This window comes from Protomyctophum bolini (genome assembly GCF_963924005.1).
Source record: "Protomyctophum bolini genome assembly, chromosome: 11".
NCBI lineage: Eukaryota > Metazoa > Chordata > Actinopteri > Myctophiformes > Myctophidae > Protomyctophum > Protomyctophum bolini.
This window is the reverse complement of record NC_137872.1, coordinates 35,712,447-35,733,442: the sequence shown is the minus strand read 5'-3', so window position 1 is coordinate 35,733,442 and position 20,996 is coordinate 35,712,447. Positions and strand designations below refer to the sequence as shown.

At 43.1% G+C, this 20,996-nt stretch overlaps 2 protein-coding genes across 2 annotated transcripts; both read left to right on the top strand.

Annotated features, from left to right (window-relative positions):
• The first annotated feature begins 1,854 nt into the window (after positions 1-1,854).
• snrnp70 (small nuclear ribonucleoprotein 70 (U1)) lies at positions 1,855-12,616 on the top strand. Its single transcript, XM_080776597.1, has 10 exons — positions 1,855-2,039; positions 3,584-3,737; positions 3,886-3,948; positions 4,793-4,847; positions 4,941-5,005; positions 5,143-5,205; positions 5,295-5,376; positions 9,886-9,987; positions 10,086-10,185; positions 10,786-12,616. Exons 2-10 carry the CDS (start codon positions 3,591-3,593, stop codon positions 11,798-11,800), a joined length of 1,692 nt encoding a protein of 563 aa, XP_080632723.1. The 5' UTR covers positions 1,855-2,039; positions 3,584-3,590; the 3' UTR covers positions 11,801-12,616.
• Positions 12,617-12,886: 270 nt separating this feature from the next.
• Positions 12,887-20,223, top strand: lin7b (lin-7 homolog B (C. elegans)). Its single transcript, XM_080776950.1, has 6 exons — positions 12,887-13,238; positions 14,712-14,830; positions 17,592-17,663; positions 18,143-18,352; positions 19,012-19,175; positions 19,360-20,223. The coding sequence occupies exons 1-6, from the start codon at positions 13,163-13,165 to the stop codon at positions 19,379-19,381; spliced, it is 663 nt and encodes a 220-aa protein (XP_080633076.1). The 5' UTR covers positions 12,887-13,162; the 3' UTR covers positions 19,382-20,223.
• Positions 20,224-20,996: the final 773 nt, after the last annotated feature.

Here is a 20,996-nt window from a genome sequence, read left to right as displayed (position 1 = left end):
TCAAATATTAGGATTCCTAAAAACAAAATAAGTCAATATGACTTATTCAATTGTCACAGTATTTAACATAGATCACTTGCGTTCGGAGCGTACTCGCCAAACCCCAAATTGGTTATTTTAGGCAAGACTTGTTGTATAATCCGTTTCCCTGGTTTCCATTTTAATACTCTATGGTTTCCATCATAGAGTTGTATATATACTCTAGGGCTGCGTCCGAAATCATTCCCTATGCCCCATATAGTGCACTACTTTGAGGTTCCGCCATTTTGTTATAGTGTCCGAATATGTAGTGAGCATTTTTGCACCCTAACGTAGTGGACTGAAGTATCCCACAATGCACCGGGAATTGTAGGGAGCATCCGATGGTCACTACAAAAACACAGCGAAGCAAATCTGCCCCATAATGCATTGCGCAAGCTCGCTCTTGAGCGCACATGCACGCGTTTGCGCACGTGCGCTGCTTCTGCATGCATGCGCTCATTGCGCTCCAACTCAGAAGAGGCAGAAGTTGAACCAGCGAAAGAAATCAACACAAATGTACTTTTTAAACTTTCGTTTTCCCCTCTTTTCTTCCCTGGCGGATCTCGAAGCTACAGATCTCGAGACAAATGATCTGTGCATTTATTTGAAATTGTTTTATTTTATTTATAATAAATCTACTCGTTTGCAATAGTATTACTAATCTGATTAATTGTATCACCCAGGCCCAGCGCATGACGTTAGGAGAGCAATCAGTTGCTTGCTGTAGAATATATTTGTGAGATTCTTTATCACAAACGTAGGCTAAATACATGCATGTGAGACACATATTGTGTCCGAACATATGTTTTATTAATATTCATTCATTCCTGCCATGAATATGCTATCTAACATTATTTCATTGAATTGCAATAAATTGCAACTTCATTGTGTAGGCAGTCATTTATTGGACTGCTGTTTCTGTTAACACCAAACGTCCGTATTGTGAGAAGAGCTTGTAGATCGGCTACTTTTGGTAATTCTTTACCAAAAGTACCCAAGTAAAAGTATACAAGCTCACAACACGGACGTCGCGCGTTGCTTAGATCGGCTATTTTTGCCGTATCCCCCCCGCCACAGGATTAGCGGGGGTTCATGTGGTTAAGATTAAATCATGCTGCTGATATTTTCATATATTGTCAAGGTTGTGCACTGTTTTCCCATAACAATGGGCCTATGATTATTATCAATAAATTAATATTAGACTATATCCATTATCCTAAATAACCTTTTTATCATAGATATATAGGCCTAAATGCCTGCAAACATATTTTCATTAACCTATTTTTTCCTTTATTCATTCATGAATTTAAAAATAACTTTACAAACTGTCCTTGCAGGGAGGTGACAGCCAGACTTATTTGATACAGTCTGTTCCTAGCGGAAATTCAGCAGCAGCGTTTTGATTGGTTTCTTGTAGTCAGTTGATTCTTCATATCCAAATGAGTGAAATGGCCGGGATGATTTGTTCATTTTTCAAACAGTTCTTAACTTCTTTATGAGGCGATCTGAAAAAACCTAATGGGGATTTCATGCAAATAAAAAGTACATGAACCCGCGGAACTACAGCGCCCTCTATCGATATTGACGTCAGAGTCGGTGCTCCCCATACAGGGAGTATTGTCCGAAATCATCACTATAGAGTCCACTAGAATCTGGATCCCCGTATGGGGGATAGGGAGTAGGGAACAACCCTAGCAATTCGGACGCAGCCTAGGTTTCCATTCAGAAAAATCAAAGATTTCCTTTTCGGCACGACTGAAAAATGACGCCGGTTTACGTCCGTCGTGAACGCTTTGCGGCAGTCCCGCCATTTTAATTATAAGGAAACGACAGACAACTCAGCACACTGGTTTTGCGACGGCGTTGTTGTTGTCTGCTGCTGCTTGTCCCTGTTCTTTATTTGTTCTGGTCATTTTCTTTTTAATTTAGCTGTAAAGGACTGTTCCCTGTGATACAACAAGGAGGGATTACATTCGTCTGTTTGAGGCTGCAGAGCCGCTTAAACAAACAGATCTGAGGTAAGTAAATAAGAAGAACTTGGGGGAGCAGCACGAGGCCTAGCGTTAGCATTGTTAGCATGCTTAGCTATATGTGGCCCCGGCGGCCGGACACAATGCATTGTCAAGTTCAACATTTAGTGTTGTGTTGTGAAAACCCTGCCGGTTTACCATTACATTAGGATCTATTTAATACAACCGTCTGTCTATACCATGAGTCAGCGCTGTTTACTTTTCAAGCCGTTTTGTCTGTTGTGTTGACTTGCGGTTGTGTACTGTGTAGCTAGCAGCTAGCGTCACAAGTCAAGAACACACCCGACAGCTAGCTGCTATGCTAGGAGTAGGAATTGTAACATGGTGCGCGTGTAACAAAACGGTACACGTAGGTTGTTTTTAAACGCTTCGTGTATTATTGAGGTGAATTCGTGCGATCTACAAGCAAGCACACATAATGATAATGGCTTGTATGTCTGCTCTGTTTAGCAAGCGACACTCGTCTTCATGCGATGGCATAATATTAGGCCAGTGGCAATGCTTTTATTTATTTTATTTATTTAAAGAACCCCCATAACGCCAAATCTCCCATATAGTTACAGCCCTGTAAAGGGTCCATTGTTTACAACCCCCTCGATGAACACCGATGGCACACGGACCTCACTTTGAGAACCATTGGAATGGGGTCGTCCCTATGTTCCCCAGGTTCTATGTTCCCCACTTACCTTAGGGTTAGCGTTAGGTTTTAAGGACTTCAGTGTTTTGTACCATACAATTTTATGTTTAAGTACAGAACAAAGAATGTTTGTTTTTGCCATCTTTGTTGAAGAAGAGTCAGCAATTTTGTTTTATTTTATGCCAGGGTAATTTTTTTGTTGGCTAAGACTAGATATTTTAAGTAGCCTATGCATGCCTAAAGTTCAATGGATTGTGCATGGATTGTGCAAAGACTGAGCTTAAATCAGAATTTAATTCTAAAAGTAAGACTTAAGTTGCTAAAATGCTTTTAGTCTTACTAGGTTAGATTTCTGGTTTAGGTTTATTCTAAGTGGGGAACAAAGAACCTTTTTTTGTGGTGTGGGGGACATAGAACCTGGAGAACATAGGTACGTCCCATTGGAAATTATAATCACGACTGAACAAGTCTTAATGTGTGATTGTGAAACAGTATAAAAGTGGTCCCATACCCTAGAGCTGATTCCTAAGAAATTTACACAATATGTAACGCTATGATGTTTTAGTAACATTGTTCCTGCTGTTCTAGATAGTAAACCAGGTGAAGAAATAACAGACTGAGGCGTCCAACCTTTTGCTTTTATACAAAAGTATGGAATATCCGAGACTATTAAGATTTGATGGAAAATGCTTCTGACCATGATATTGCTAGCTTGACCACTACAAATGAAATAATAACCGAAAACAGGGCTGCACAACAAGCTTCCATTAGAATACAATGCTGGCTTTTATTGGAATCCAAATTAATGTAATCGGTCCTGGTGACTGAGAACTTGAATCTGTGTAGTAGGCCTATCAAATATCAATTAATCTTGTTTCTTTTCTTTTTTTTAAAGGTGAAACATGACTCAGTTTTTACCCCCAAACCTCTTGGCCCTGTTCGCCCCGCGGGATCCCATCCCCTTCCTCTCACAGCTAGAGAAGCTCCCCCATGAGAAGCATCACAACCAACCTTACTGTGGCATCGCCCCGTTCATTAGGCACTTTGAGGTATGTGCTTTTAAACTCAAGAGTATGCAAGTGGAAACAGATGTGTATTTTACTGTGTGTACATAACAATCACAATGATTGCAATCGGCAAAGGTGACGGAGAACTGTGTACAGTTGTGTATTAATAATCATTTTCTTTTGCATTCAGGATCCCAGAGACGCCCCGCCACCAACAAGGGCCGAGACACGAGATGAAAGGTTGGAGAGAAAGGTAAGATGGAGATTTAAACCCATTAAAACTGTGGCAAAATGGTGAATTTTGAACTACTGATTTTGAAGGCATTTGTAGAATCGGTCTTAGTGAGCTAAGAACCTGGCTGACGTAAGTTTTCTGGCTGACAATTCCTGTTTTACCGGCTAGCTGAAGATTTGAGTGACTTCATTTAAAACATGCTCGCATACCTGTGTGTGTGTGTGTGTGCAGTGAAATGCGGATGTAGCAGACACTGCTAGAATGAATGTCCAACATGTATAATAGTGGTGTCAAAAAATAATCGATTCAGCAATGCATCGCAATTGGCTGTGCAGCAGTGTGACATAATTGATAATCGAAGCCTAAATATACTATATAATTATAATACTGTATATAATAAATATTTTAAATATATGTTTCGTATATATCTGCCTGCTTGTATTGACTCAATTGTTACCCGGTGAAACATTGTGACAGTGAGGGCAGTGCCAATGCACACCTAAACAAGATGTGTATATATATATATATATATATGTTGTAATACAAGTATGGTACAGTAATGAGAAACTGTAAAGCTTAAGTATGCATAGACAACATCGGTATTACACAATGACCATAATGATACATTGTGTCAAATTTAGACTATTTTATTTATTTCCATTGAAAGAGGTATTTATTTACGTCGCCCCAAAGACAGATTATACTGGCTAGTATACAAAGAAAATAATAAGTTGTATAGAATTGCAACTTCCCTGTTTTGGATGAGGATATAATATGCATCCAAAAAATAACATATACATAATGTTAAAATGCATAACCATAACTACCATTTTCTATTAATCGGCTGCCAATCTTGTTACAGAGAAGAGAGAAGATCGAGAGGAGACAGACGGTGGTGGAGACAGAACTCAAGCTTTGTAAGTTTGCACATGATGAGAAATGCGTTGTTGAGTATTGAGTAAGTATTATTCTAGGTTACAGGTTATGACATTATCATGGTCTCTTTTCAGGGGATCCCCATAATGACCCTAATGCACAAGGGGACGCTTTCAAGACATTGTTTGTTGCACGAGTGGTAAGTATAGCATAAATGTGCTTTGAATAGCAACTTGTAAAAGAGCTGCAACCGAGAAGTGTGTGTGTGGAACAAGTAAATATGTCCTCAAGTATGGCCGCATTTGATGTCTAATCATTCTATTATTCTCGCTCCAGAACTATGACACCACAGAGTCCAAGCTTCGCCGTGAATTTGAGGTTTATGGCCCCATCAAACGGGTACGTGTTTTAACTCCCATCTGACGTCTTTGCCTTCTCGTGTTTGTCGACGATGAAGTGTGTCTAAGATTACCATTTATTTCTTCCAGATCTACATAGTCTACAACAAGAGGACCGGGAAGCCGCGAGGCTATGCGTTCATTGAATACGAACACGAGAGGGACATGCACTGTGAGTACCACCAGAGACACATCATTAAAGCTCACATCTCACTGTGAGTCATGGGAGAGACTAGTTGTTGGGAGTCTCAAGTAATAAGCATTATTGGGCATAGATAATTTATTAATCCAGCAGTGTTCTCAATCATGCGATAAAACCTCTTACTGAGGACTGATTTCCTGTTGTATTGGAGCAAGGTTATATTGGGGGCGGGGTCCAAAGCTGAATGCCCCTTTCCATACTCCCATCAGTTTTCTTTAATAGTGCAGTAATGGCATTCTCAAGTAGCTCCTTTCCTATGCCTCTGGGAAGTTGAACTAACTAATTATAATTTATTGGAAATGTGTGCAAGACAAACAGATTTGTGCATGGTTAAAGTGTGACGTGAGTTGGATTGTGTGTCTGTTTGTGTCTGGAGCGCGTGTTGGTCGACTAATACTAGTGTGCCTGTGAAGGGGTTCTTTCAGTGTCTCGGGATGGGCAGGTGGGGGAATGGAGGTAGAAATGTCTGACTTTCCTCTTTAAATCTGAACATATTTGCCCGTCATAGGGCATATTTTTTTAATTGTTAGGCGTTGTAGCTCTCTGGAAGAGCATGTCTCCTGGTCGGACTGCAATGGTAAGCACAAGGTCACGGATTGGTCATCAAATAATTGATTGATTTGTGACAAGGAATGTGTAAGACTAGTTTTGGGAAAGCCCCTCAACTATGTGCTGATGATATTGATGTTCAGCCTCTCTTTCTCAAGGCTCTTAAGAGTGGTCTTCAACCCTGGTCATGGGGAGCTTAGCTCTACGTCACACTCGGTACGACTATTACGTTTTCGAAGCCAGAGGTACTGTTGTAGTGGGCTTGGCCCACTCTTGTACCAGGTGTAGACGGTTAATAGTAGACGGGCTCTTCAGGACCAGCGTTGACCTACCCTTGGTTTATTGTCACAGTAAGGGACTGATATGGAGGGGGTATGTGGGGGGCTCCTGCAGTGTATTAACTGTGTGCTGTTCTCATTGCCACTGCAGCCGCCAATCTGTGATGGCTATTGGCCAGAACTGGCTTGCAGATGATGATGATGGTTATGATACATCTACACCCTACTACCACAGCTCAGTATATGGTTGGTATAATGGGTTTGTATGATGGGTAAGATTTCTTTCCACCCTCCATCTCCAAATTAGGGAAGAGGAGCTACGTTCAATGGTAAAAGCTTTGTCTCCTTTTGAAGCAAGGCCGCGGAGCCTTGGCTAGCTGATGGAACGTTGAGCTTGAGCTTTGACCATTGAACGCACCCCAGGCCATTAGCGTATTGATGGGTGCCCGATGAATCTGCCCTTTGTGTTAAAGCCACCTCATATTGATGAGGACTGTAGTCTAGCTACAGTGTTACAGATCTTGTTATTGCCGTCGCCTTTTGCAATGCACATTGTCAGTGAGTGTACTTCATGCAGTAAGGAAGCCTGTTGGGAAAACCAAGTCCACACTAGCTTATCTTAAGAGGGAAAGTCCACACTAGCTTATCTTAAGAGGGAAAGTCCACACTAGCTTATCTTAAGAGGCTTGGACCAAATCGGAACTGGTAATCAGGATGTGAGCAGGGACTGTGAAGAGAGTAATGGGGGGGGGTTCTCAAGGTAGTTATCGCCCATAGTACAATGTAACTTGGACCCATCTGGTAAGTGCGATATTAGCAAATCAGATTGACTTGTACTTAATGTGAATTGAGCTGGCTTTAATAGAATAGGCTGAAGAGGGTACTATTTGATTAAAAGTTAAAATATAGGCTTCTCATACAATTTCACATCCACTATATAACCGGAAGATTTTAGTCAGGGTAATTAGATTACATTAATGTAGATATAGTGAGAAGTGAGATAGTCATAAAGTGAATCACACACATAGTCGTATGACAGTGTAGATATTGGAAATCCCCCTGAGTTTTTAGAAATCGATCCACGATCACATTTATTTCAGCATGTGAACACTTAATGAGCTCCCTTTTTTGTTTTGTTGAAATACGGTGTTTTTTTGTGTGTTTATTTGTTTTTTACGTTCAAGAAAGTTCAGGTAAGCAAGCACATTGTATGTTCTGGCCTCATCTGTGAGGCGGTTGTGGTAAGACAACCCCTCAAGAGATTTGTTTCCTTTTAGATTAGATATATTTTCTCAGATTGGCTGATTGTGTAGGACTATGGATAATTTGGTAAGGCTCTATTGAAAAGGGTAGTCATGTTTCGTATGTCCAGGACATGGAGGGGTTGTGGTAAGGCCCCTGGTACTATCCTTTGGGGGTTTGATAGTATGCACATAGTGTCTTTGCTGTGCTTTTGAGGGGGTTCCGGTAAGGCCCTCTGAGTGTACAATGAGGGATCTTGGTAAGGCCCTCAAGTTGGGTGAAGGGCTTTGGTAAGGCCCTGTGTGTAATGGGGTTTTGGGATAAATATGGCCTCACCGTGGACATAAAAGATGAGCTCACTAGGCCTTGCCATGGGAATCGTCATCACAACAGACCAGTGTAGCAGCCATGATGGGTCATCTGGATCTCACCCAATTCTTCAGTCGTAAAAGATGGATCATGTGTGATAATGGCGTTTTGGGACGATGTAAGCAACTAAGCCATGATGTCCCAATGGTGGGACATTTGTGTTGACTGGCAAATGGAATGACTATAGTTTAGTTTGTGCAGGACAGGTAACAGCTCACAAGGCTAAACCATTACAACTACTACTGTGACACTGCAAAACATAAACCTATGCCTCCTTAACTAACAAAACATGCTGCAATATACATTGCACTTCAACACCAATGCCAGTATTTCGGTGACTTGCAGGATATCTTGAGGCTGTATATCCATTCTTTTTTATTTTGGGTGTTCCTGTGGGTGGGAGGTCACTACTTTGCGTGAAAGCATTTAAATGGGCAGATCCAGTCTCATATTATCTGGCTTGTGATTCCTTCTGGTAAGAAGTTTTTGTCCCAGTGAAAAAAATTAAGGGAGGCTCTGCACACTAAAATCTGTATACAATCAATAGATTTATTGCAAGGCTGCCTGACGAAGGTCAATAGACCGAAAGCTTGCAATAAATCTATTTATTGTGCGGAGCCTCCCTTTATTTTATTTTTTAATTTCTATACTTTTGTGACTCCAGCACCTTTAGCAGATGAGCGGTGGCTTTTTTACATTTACACTTAATATTTGAAATGTATTACTGCCAGAACTCAACTAAAAAATGCATTCAAAAGACTATTTTGGACAGTGTAGGATCATGTGATGGACACTAGCAATGCATTTTGTTTTATGGCAAAGAGACATCCAGTTGGCTCACACTGCCTGTGAGCAAATTGGATAGTCTAGATATTCCATAACTTTTAGTTGCATACTGTTAGACAGCAATGCTTTGGCTAACCACAACATGTTTAACCGCCAATGTTTTAAGTGGATTAGAATGTTAAACATCTGCCTCAGAACTACTGTACTTTGTAAATGTAATTATTGCAATATACCTTTTCAGGATTAAAGAGAATATAAGTCAAAATTGTGTAGTTTCAACTTGTACTTTGTGTGCATTTGATGTCAAGATCATATGGCTACTAGACATTAATTAGCTTACCAAGTCAACCCTCTGGTGGTCTCATAGTTCTAAAAAGTAAATGGACTTTTAGTGTCTTGGATCTCATGTCAACTTGAGGCCAACCGTACCACTCCACAGGAAGCTGAACCATACCATGGCTTTTTTCCTCCATCTCCGTAAGTCTTCAGACTACCGCAGAACGAAGTACAACATTTGATGTCTATGACGATCACATGTGTTGACCTAAATGTGCAATATAAAAATTATTATCCACGCTTAAACTTTATACTGGGGAAGTTCTTAGCTTTTATAAAAATTGCTTTTTTCCCACATGTACAGTTTGCTGTGCAGAGATCGGTAAGTCGAGTAGCGAGTGCGGAATCGCAATCATGTTTGAGTAAATGTTCACGAGGGGGGCCTCCCACTAATAATGGATAGTTTTAGACCGCACTGGAGCGGCACCCTTTAAAACAACTTGAGACACAGGCAAGTTGCTGTGTCAAACGTTGCAAAGTTCGACCCGTTCCAGTTGCAATCCGATATAGACAGAAGAGTAAATCCTCGTCCCTCAGAGACCCGTAAGTAGGGAATGTTGCGAGGGAGGTGTGACCATCAACTCAAACGCGAAGGCGATAACGCAGCTGAGTAAAAGCCAAGTACTGTCCACTATATTACTGTAGTAGATGTACCGGTATGCAGAGTTGCAAAGCTCAGAAGTCAAGGTTAAGGCTGGGTAATCAGGTAAAGCTGTAATGTGTCGGGACACTCCTGTGGTGGAAGGAGTTCAGCTCCAATCCCCTTCAGCTTTAACCCAGAGAGCAGCCCTCTCGGCTTCACCTGCTCCTGGTCAGTATAACATGCACTCTTTGTTTCCTTAACCACAATGATGCAACCATGCACCCCATTGACGTACCCTTTGTTTTCCCTGCCCTCGCACCCCACCCCTCCCTCCAGCCGCCTATAAGCATGCTGACGGGAAGAAGATTGACGGTAGGCGAGTGTTGGTGGACGTAGAGCGAGGCCGTACGGTCAAAGGTTGGCACCCTCGCAGGCTAGGTGAGTTACACAAGTTTGTCTTTGAGTATTGTAATGCGTTAGTTGTAGGACTTCAGAGTTTGATATCCCATTCATGTTGATCATCTTCATTCAACTAGGTGGTGGTCTTGGTGGCACCAGGAGAGGTGGAGCCGACGTTAACATCAAACATTCTGGCAGAGATGATGCGTCACGCTATGATGATCGCGCCATAGGAGGGTGAGTGGTGTCCTCCGGAATTGAGGTTCAACAGAATGCTTGGGCTGTTATTTCCATGTTACGATAGCAGTAGGTGGGGATGTGATTGTGAACACAACCTGAGGACATGCTGACTTATGGATGTTGCGGTAATCGTGTTGAGTCGTTTGAGTTCACTTTGACACTGTCGCCGAGTTGCTACTCAGCTGACGTTATTTTACTCTGATTTACGCTCATATATGTCACTCCCTGCTAAGCAACTAACCATCTTTGGCTATTGGGCTGCTAACTTACATGGCTGATAAACGCTAGCATCTCTGTACCAAAGTGACGGAGCCTAAAACAAGTAATTGCAGATCTATAAGCCCACAATGCATTGCAAAATGTTGTAGATCGGCTATTTTCTGCAGAGTTTTGGTGTAGAGGTCAAAAAGTAGGCGACTGAGTTTAGACCTTGTAGATTAAGTGATGGGTGGGTTCCTACAGATTTCAGTTCTTTTAAATATTCTATCGCGGACGTGATATATCGTATTAGGTTTTTGGTATAATCTCATCCCTACCAGTGAGGTAATTTATCTTGCAACCAGAATACTGTACTGAGTGTTCTGTTTCCCCTCCCAGGGACCGCGAGCGTGGAGACCGCCCAGAGCGCCCAGAGCGTCCAGAGCGCGCAGACCGTGGAGAACGCCCAGACCGCGGAGACCGCCCAGAGCGCGCAGAGCGTGGAGGTGGAGGTGGAGAACGTGGAGAACGAAGGGAGCGGAGCCGTGAAAAAGACCGCCCTGAGCGACGCAGGTCCCGCTCTCGTGACCGTGGCCGTCGTGGTCGCGACACCGCTTCACGGGATAGGGAAAGGGGGGGCGTCCCCGGCATGCCCATGGGCACGCCCGGTGAGGAGAGCACCGGGGGCGGCGGCGGTGGCGGCGGTGGCGGTAGACGCAGAGATAGGGACAGAGGGGACAGGGGAGGCCGGGAGGGCGGAGGGCCTGAAAGCCAAAGCAGGGAGAGGAGTCGTGACCGAGGAGACAGGAAACGGCGCAGCCGTAGCCGCGATCGTAAGAGAGAGAGGGGAGAGAGGGGCAAGGGCATGGACGGCGAGGAGGGCGCCATGGGCGTAGCAGATGGCATGATGGGGGAAGGTGGCGACAGGATGCCAGAGGAAGGTCAGGAAGGCGAGGAGGGGCCAGCGGAGGGTGCTGAGGGGGCGGAGGGCGTGGAGGGGGTGGAGGGAGTGGAGGGTGGCGTGGAGGAGCGCAGCAGGGAGAGAGACCGAGAGCGCGACAGAGACCGCGACCGCAGGCGCAGCCACAGGGATAAGGACCGTGACCGTGACAGAGAGAGGCGCAGGGGAGACAGGGATAGAGGAGACAGGGAGCACAAGAGAGACCGCGGCGACAGGGAGAGAGGAAGCGGGGACCGCAGAGATGACAGGCACAGCTCCGTTCGGGACGACATGGGCGGCCCCCAAGATGACATGGGCAACGGAGGAGAGGGAGACGTCGCACCTCCTCGACCAATCGAAGAGCTCAGCCAGGATGGAATGCCGATGGACCAGGAGTCCGTGCAGTCTGGTGGTGAAGGATTTGGATCCAACGAAAATGGCTTTAAGAGTGAGCTGCCGGCAGAAGAGTACTGAGATTACATGTTCGTTCTTTTTTTTTTTCTTCTTCTATTCATCAACGGAGTCAAACTCACTTCACTTGTACACATGTTGCTAGCTTGAACCTGCAGCAGCACCCCACCCATCCCTGTTTGACAATGATACTGTATAATTGACTGTCCTTCTGACTCTGGCTGCCTACAGAACAGGTTATGCATAAGGAACATCATGAATTAATTGATTGGCTTTCTCAACGTCTGTACCACAGCTCAGCACCATTCCTTCACACTTTCAGACTAATTGAAAGGCATATAAATGTTAAATTACTCCCCTTGGTATTTTTTTGTTTTGTTTTTTACACAGGACTTGCTTAACCATCAGGACAGTGATGGTTTACTAGCCTGGACTTAGCCAGACTTGATATGTTATCAGTCTGGCTAATGAAAGGCTAATGGTTTACCACTTTGCCCAACTAATCCGTGCCACCAAATGTTAATAATGTATTTTAGAATTTAAAGCTGGGTTGCTTTAATTGTATTTTCATAGTTTTGGGAGGGACTTTTTTTTTTGTTGGAAAAAAGCAATTGTTGGGCATCTTCAGATTGTAGAAGTCGATGTTGTGAAACAGTAGCTATGTTTGATGATCGTATAGTTTTTCTTTTGCTCTTTATTTGCCTCTAAATCAGAGGGGACCCATTGGAATCTCTTGAGTTGGACCCAATTGAAGAAAAAATTGAACACAATACTGCATGAGCACGGAGTGGACTAATTGCAAATTTTCCACTGTAAAATGAACCCTCGTGTTAAGCATCTTTACTCTTGGAATAAAAATGATTTCTTTTTTTTATTAAACCATGGTGGTTTGCATTTTCTTTTAATATATACCGGTATATATTTTCTTGCCTAACGTATCTTGTGGTTTTAGGACATGACTTTGATACAAATAGTATTGTACTTATATCGATGTAGTGATTGTAGGCTATTTGGTTTAACCCACACGGCCGTGCTTTGACGTGTGTGTGTGACTTGATTTATGGACGAATGGAATCGCACCATGTTACGTTTTGGATTGCGTAAACCAAACCATTAACGCTGGTATTCTTCTCAACCAGAGAGGCAGAGAGTAGGTGTCCAGCAGCAGCAACCGAGTTTACGATCCAGCATCTAATTCTGTGACCATTATAACCATTGTATTTACTATTACTATTGCTGCGACTTGCGCCTCGCGTCCGTGATATATTATACTATATCATTGTCTGGTTGGTGACGGTCTACTGAGACTACTGAAAAAGGCGTTAAAGATACTAGGTAGGTAATCCGGTCGTTGTTCCGGCCAGCTGGAGCGCTTCTCCTCTCCACCCCCTATCTCCACCGCAACAGCGATACAGACAGACGACCATGATGTCATCCTATTATCACTCTGGGAAGGAATCGGACATGGCGACCATGGCAGAGCCGCTCTGCTTGGAAAGAGGTAAAGCCGTGTGTCGGGTCGGTGCATCATCCATTTTGGTTTTAATGATTAAATAAACGCAATCGAATGATCGAAGCGTTGCTTCGTTTTTAAAACGACCGTCTGTGTCGCCTGGATGGAAATTATAACGAGTGTATTTGGGTGTTTTCTTCCCATACATACTTGGCCAGCGGATTAGGATAGTACTGTATGAGCTTAATGTATACTAGCCCCAGTATGTTCCCTCAGCACTATACGCTCATTCTGTAGCTCCGAGATGAGCTACAGAATGAGCGTAGGGAACATACTGGGGCTAAATGTGTACTAGTGTGTACTCCGTGCGGCTGTGTCGCTTGCTGAATGAGATTATGCATCTGTCACGACGTCGTTGGTTCTTTTCGGTTAGTGACTCCGTCGTACTATTGAGTACACTGACTGTACAGTGATAACATCAGGTTGAAGCAATTTGTCTGCTGCCTCCTCCAGTCCCAACATAAACATGAGCTGATGCTTATTACTGGTGGTCACACACAGCTGAAACGGTAGTGACAACTACAGTCGCAGCAGTAGACTAGTCTCATGCGTACACATTACATTTTATTTTTGCTGTCTGAGGAAGTGAATTTTGCTACATTGACCGAGTCAGTTTATACGAATTCAAGCCACACTTTGAAATCTCATTTAGCATACAGGCAATTACGAACTAGTCTTATAGTTTATTTCAGCATTTGCTTCACAGTAGGCTATATTTGGCCTTCACAAATTGCCTTATATAATTGCTATAGGTAAGGCTCTTACCCATCACCCCTTTGCCTTTAATTTATGTGCAACTGCAACTTGCAAGTAGACTTGGATCAAGACTCTCATGGATGTATTTTATTTATACATCTTTACTTTTGCATATGGGCCTATCTATGAAAGCTCAAGTCAGATAAAATACATAAATGATAGTCTTGATCCAAGGCTACATATAAACAGACAAACCTATGATCTCTCAGACAGTTTAAACTTTTTCTATAGAAGAAATGTTTTTAATTTCAAGCAACCCTAGGTGGTCAAACTGACTCTACCAGGTGGGGGCGGTGTTGATTCACATTCATAAAACTAAGACTAAATATAGTAAATATATTGACAATTAATATAAAAACTAGCCCCTCAATATAAAAATGGACCCTATTTGTAGCTTTAAGCTGGGGACCCCTGGAAGGTGGTCAGGGTACTAAAGTATAATTCCATTACTCTGGGAACCAGAACAACTCATGTCGGGAAACGAAATCTGAGAGAAAGAAAAAAGTAATTTTCTTGCACTATTTTCGTTTAGGCTCTATGACAATAAGAGAAGAGAATTCAAGTAGTTTTCTCGTTTTTGCCACAGTGGACTCAATGCAGTAATGGAATTGTACTTTAGTAACCCCCTCAGGGACCCACAGACGCACCTTGAAAACCACTGCTGTAGAAAGTGCTGAAATGTTTCTGGTTCTGTGTGTGTTACAGATGTGTGCAGGGTGATTGAGCTGCTGGACCGGCTTCAGCGCAGCGGGGAGCTGCCCCCTCCTAAGCTGCAGGCCCTGCAGAGGGTCCTGCAGAGCAAGTTCTGCGCTGCCATCAGAGAGGTACGTGGGCCCTCATCTGCCAGACTGCTACTAATAGCATGATGCCAATTCAATCTTGCACCCCGTTTACAGCTATAGTGTAGCAGAGCAGCTCACAGCCTCAGCCTGATTGCCTCAAAAGTCTAATATCTCCCCCGAGCCATCGGCAATTGCGGGAGACCTGCAGGTTTGATTCCCGGGTGTTACAACGGTGCCGTGACACGGATCGGGTTTAGCCTCACGTAGCCGGCCTTCATCTGCCTTTGCAATGCATATTGCCCCAGGCAATTGTGGGAGGAGTTCACGGCCGAAATGGTGGCGGCCAACCATATTAGTCTGGATAACCAGGTTTTCCAGTATTGAAATATGGGGCGGGACATTGCGAGAAAAACACACACATCTGAACACTGAGAGGGACGAGGCTAAAATTCACGCAGTGATATTAGTATCGCTATACGCAAGGCTAGATTGGGTTGTCAAAAGGGGGATGAGCATAGCAGAGTGGCTCTCAGCCTTAAGGCCGTTTCATACTCCTATTTTAGAGCCGAATAAAAGTCGGTTCGGCGCTGTAGAGCCTACAATTTGACGTCATTTGAGGTTCGGGGGGGCGGGTACCGTCCTAAAGTCGGCTCTTCGGTGCTACTGAAATTTTCTGACGAGCCGAAATCATTTCGGCACTACAGCGCCGAAACAGCGGTAAAATAGGAGTATGAATCGGCCCTTAGCCTGATGGCTAAAAGTCTAATATCGCACCCGCTTCGAATGTTATCACCCCTTAATCAAGAATATGTGCGTGATCAGAAGCTTAGAATACAGCCAGTATGTGATAATCACACATACTGGAAAATGGCGGAAGTGAATCTACTGACACGTTAGAGGTGCGCCGACAATGGTGGCGCCGTGCCGAGCAACCAGAGCCGACTCAGCGCCGTTCGAGTTGCGTCCTGATACAAATAGGCTACTTTCCATGCCGCGACACGTCCAGCAGGGGGACTCGTCTACCGATTCATAGACGCCATATTCATAGAATATGGGCCGATTCATACTCCTTTTTTACGCTGTTTCGGCGCTGTAGTGCCGAAAAGATTTCGGCTCGTCAGAAATTTTCAGTAGCACCGAAGAGCCGACTTTAGGACACACATCTTCATACCGATTCATATGGCTTTACTTTTATTACTTTAGAATGTCTGCACCTCTGGTGGTGTTGGCTTATGTGATTATTTTTATTTTCTATTTTACTCTATGCAGAATTTGAATGTGAGGCGTGTTCAATATTTTGATAGCTGTGTGGCTTCTTGCACACGTAAATGTTAGCTGGAGGGACACATAAAATGGACAGCCAAATGCCACAAGGCTGCTGCGCCCGGTCTTTTGGTTCAAACATTCTGGCCTGCTGCAGTGTGTACTGTAAATCATGTTGCGTGTGGTTCAAGGTTGTATTATGCTGCTCTAGCGATGTCATTGTAAACCATATATATATTAACTGTTTCCAGTGTTTACTACAACCAGTTGGCCCCATGTGTCGGTAGGTTACCTACTATTAGATCACCTTGATAACTCTTGTGTAGCAGCACTGTCACCTGTCTGTCCTCTCGTCCAGAATAGGGATTGGAGTCCAACACCGTGGAGGGTATACAAATTGGTGTTTTCATGTTTGATTTGAGCATCTTTTTGAGTTTAAGTTGAATCTCACAAAACCAACACAATGGAGATATAACCCAACCCTACTCTGGACTAAAAGTAACATTTTAACAGGCATACTTGTGTATTACTAGACTAATTATGTTCTGTCACTAACTTAAAGCCTTTGGAAAAATGTTCGTCGGCTACCTTTTTTCTCTGACGAAAAAACCCCCCAGAAATATAAACAAAACTACGATGATTAAAACTAAGACTAATTATATTGACAATTTCGTCAACAAATAAAAACTAGACTAAAATGCTAGGGAGAAGACTAGTGGAGCAGAGATCCAGTATAACAAAAAGACACTTCATTGTATGCTTAGTAGTAGTTGCATGCTGAAAATAGCCGATCTACAAGCTCACTTTAGTCTACTAAAATCTCATGATATTTTAGTCAACTAAAACTAGACTAACACTGAAACATTTCAGTTGACTAAAATGGGACAAAAAACTAAATGAAAATGTATTCAAAATACTTTGACTAAAACTAAATCAAAATATTGCTGTCAAAATCAACACTACGGCCTACACAGGCCTTAACACAGGCCTGTTTGCTGCATGTCGGTGTTAGCATGCCCTGCCACTTGACTTGTGCTTTGAGTTAAGTGTGAACTAAACCTATTTTCCTTATTAAAACACACTATTGCCACACACATGTGGAATGTATTGACACAACTGCTGCATCAACGTTGACGTCTCAATGTGTATTTCTTTATATATATATATATATTATTTAAAGGGTTAGTTCAGATTTTTGGACTTAAAGCTGTAGGAAATACTTGGCATTAATATAGTGGTTGCAAAAGTATTGGTATTGATTGCCTGAGTCCCGTGGTGGGAGTTCTAGTCTTGTTTCGGTGAATTTGAATTAGTTCTGGTCAGTTGGTGGGGGTCTGGGGGCCACTCATTAAGAATGAATGAATCCACAAAACTAGTGTAATTTGTATTGTTGACCTATTTTTACTATATAGCGCAACTTTGGTTCAACTTTGACCCTACAGCTTTTAACTCCAAACATCTGAACGAACCCTTAACCTGAGTGTAGGAGTTTCATATTGTCAGAGAGAATTGCTCTCATCCCGAATCTGTTGCTCACCAGGTGTACGAGCAGCTCTACGACACTCTAGACATCGTAGGAGGACCCGAGGTACGTGCCCAGGCAACTGCCAAGGTAAGAAGTTATCACATCGAATGCTTGGGCTGAAGCATGTTAACGAATTATTTGGCTATGCAATTTGTGGAACTTTAATAACTGAGAGATGTACTGTGACTGAGAGCTAGTCTAGTGGTCTAATGTCTAATGATTTGACTTTCAGCACATAAGTTGAACTACTTTGGAGTTTTCAAGCCTACAATAGAAAGTCAATATGAACACGCTTCCTTCTTCTTTTGGTACCTCACAAACATACGTTCACCTAGAAACAACCTTGAAATCTGCTTACTGTGGATCACACATGCTTTTTACTTTGAAATGTTTTGTAGTTTTTCTTTTTAGATACACTTTTAAATCTTGCATCTGAAAACGTTGGCACCTCACTGTCATACTTTTAACATACTGTGAACATGCTTGCTTGAGATTTTTTAAATTTAAATCAATCAATGTATTTTCTCTAATTTGTTTCTTTCTCTGGTTCATATGGTCCCTGTCAGGCCACAGTGGCAGCCTTCGCAGCCAGTGAGGGCCATGCCCACCCACGGGTAGTTGAGCTGCCGAAGACGGACGAGGGGCTGGGCTTCAACATCATGGGCGGCAAAGAGCAGAACTCCCCTATCTACATCTCCAGGGTCATCCCAGGAGGGGTCGCGGACCGGCAGGGAGGCCTGAAGAGAGGAGACCAGCTGCTTTCTGTCAATGGAGTGGTAAGAGAGAGAGAGAGAGAGAGAGAGAGAGAGAGAGAGAGAGAGAGAGAGAGTGCGTGTGTGTGTGTGTGTGTGTGTGTGTGTGTGTGTGTGTGTGTGTGTGCGTGTGTGTGTGTGTGTGTGTGTGTGCGTGTGCGTGTGCGTGTGCGTGTGTGTGTGTGTGTGTGTGTGTGTGTGTGTGTGTGTGTGTGTGTGTGTGTGTGTGTTGTAAGAGTGGTGATATGATCCCAAATATTGCCCATCTGCAAAACGGCTCTCAAAATCACACTTTTAGCACATAGAAGAATGAATGGAAACTGTTATTACACACTGTCGGCTGCCGGAATTGTGACGCAAATCTTTGAATATACAGATAGCCTATATTCTTTCACAGCTATTTTTTTTTAAATCTTTGCTTCTGGGGGATCCCCGGCACAAAACATTTTAAGATGGGGGCCGGCGGGCAAATACATATCATTTTGGGGTTCCTTTGAACGCCACTGACATAAAAACATAGGTTTTTCAGAAATCTGTCAGGGTTTTGAAGACATCAGAAGGGTTAATTTATTTCCCAGAGCTGTACAAATGTTAATCATACCGCACCCTTTACGATAAAGCCCGGACATGTGCACGCTTGCTCATCTGTACGTTATGATGTGTGCCCTGGCCTTTGCATGCAGAGTGTGGAGGGCGAGCACCACGAGAAGGCTGTGGAGCTGTTGAAGGCTGCCCAGGGCTCTGTGAAGCTGGTGGTCAGGTACACGCCCAAGGTTCTGGAGGAGATGGAGGCCCGCTTCGAGAAGATGAGGAGCGCCCGGAGACGCCAGCAGCACACAAGCTACTCGTGAGAGAGAACACCTCTTTTTAATTACAACTGATTTATTTATTTATTAGCACATTAAAAAAGTAAAAAACAGAAGGGAACTAAATTACACACATATAAGTTAGGCTTTAACGAGAACTTCCCCTAAACTGTGCACAACTATTCTCTCTCTCTCTCTCTCTCTCTCTCTCTCTCTCCAACACAGATCTCTGGAGTCCCGAGGCTAGCCAATCCCACGCCTTCACTGACCTCATTGACCCGCCCACCTTAGTACTCTTCTCCAACAGGAGGCTCTTGAACCTTATAGACAAGAAGACGGAAGAAACCAAAGTTAGCCAAATGAGACGTACCTGTTATATATCTGTATGTTTGTGAAGATGTTACACATTAGCCATTGAAATGCCACTCCACCTCTCCCCCTATTTAACCTTTTAGCAGGGAAATGCCTATATCTATATCATTGTTTAGCCTTGAAACCCTAATGGCTGCTGTGCCGAGTTATATTTGGTAGCACACAAAATATCCAATCTACAAGCTCGCAACTCGGCACGTTGTGAGTGAGTGCATTGGATTGCGATTGGAGATTGGAGATTTTCGGTGCACGACACCTGTGCGCAAGCAAAATATAACTCTGGCTTAATCTTGGTCCCATCGGTGTGAAGTCTGCATCCTCGCCTATAAGGGCAGACTGCAGTACCATAGTAGCTGAATTAGCATATATAGCATTTTAAAAGTGTGTTTATTTTGTATTCTTATATGACATTGCTAGTGTGTACTGAACGCATGCGTAGCGTGCAGTGCTAGACTTTGGTAGACGGTGAACACATAGCAGTAGCTACGGCAGAGTTGTTTTTGTCCCTACAGCCAGCCACTGTTCTCTCATCAGCTTGCCGCCACCCAGAGGGCTATTAACCACAAGCATTAATACGGGGTGAGCACAACACCTGATCTGAAATCAGTGGCGAGCAATGGGCAACTTAAGTCTGCAGTGAGCATTCCAAGATGTTAATTTGCATTTAATTTATTCATGTGTTGATTTGTTTATGTAATTTATTCATGAAATAAAAGCCTCAAGTGGTTGAAACAGTGTTGACGTTCCTGATGCAGAGATGGTGATAGCGTGTATCTATTCTACGTCCGAGCATAGACATTTCCGCAATTTCCACAATTTCCGCAATTTCCAATTTCCGCAATTTCCAATTTCCGCAATTTTCAATTTCCGCTTTCCGCAATTTCCGCAATTTTCAATTTCCGCAATTTTCAATTTCCGCAATTTTCTATTTCCGCTTTCCGCAATTTCCGCAATTTCCAATTTCTGCAATTTTCAATTTCCGCAATTTCCACAATTTCCGCAATTTCCGCTTTCCGCAATTTCCGCAATTTCCAATTTCCACAATTTTCAATTTCCACAATTTCCGCAATTTCCGCAATTTTCAATTTCCGCTTTCCGCAATTTCCGCAATTTTCAATTTCCGCAATTTCCGCAATTTTCAATTTCCGCAATTTTCAATTTCCGCAATTTCCGCAATTTTCTATTTCCGCTTTCCGCAATTTCCGCAATTTCCAATTTCTGCAATTTTCAATTTCCGCAATTTCCACAATTTCCGCAATTTCCGCTTTCCGCAATTTCCGCAATTTCCAATTTCCACAATTTTCAATTTCCACAATTTCCGCAATTTCCGCAATTTCCAATTGCCGCTTTCCGCAATTTCCAATTTCCGCAATTTTCAATTTCCGCAATTTCCGCAATTTGCAATTTCCGCAATTTGCAATTTCCGCAATTTCCCAAAAGACCATTGTTTTTTTCCGCAATTTTCCGCAATTTCTCGGTAATATTCCGCA

Excerpts from the sequence above, each read along its gene's own strand:
- lin7b (XM_080776950.1), top strand. The coding sequence starts at position 13,163 with ATGATGTCATCCTATTATCACTCTGGGAAGGAATCGGACATGGCGACC. Across the intron at positions 14,831-17,591 it reads TCTGCGCTGCCATCAGAGAG|GTGTACGAGCAGCTCTACGA; the intron begins GTACGTGGGCCC and ends GTTGCTCACCAG. Across the intron at positions 18,353-19,011 it reads TGCTTTCTGTCAATGGAGTG|AGTGTGGAGGGCGAGCACCA; the intron begins GTAAGAGAGAGA and ends CTTTGCATGCAG.
- snrnp70 (XM_080776597.1), top strand. The coding sequence starts at position 3,591 with ATGACTCAGTTTTTACCCCCAAACCTCTTGGCCCTGTTCGCCCCGCGG. Across the intron at positions 3,738-3,885 it reads CGTTCATTAGGCACTTTGAG|GATCCCAGAGACGCCCCGCC; the intron begins GTATGTGCTTTT and ends TTTTGCATTCAG. Across the intron at positions 3,949-4,792 it reads ATGAAAGGTTGGAGAGAAAG|AGAAGAGAGAAGATCGAGAG; the intron begins GTAAGATGGAGA and ends ATCTTGTTACAG.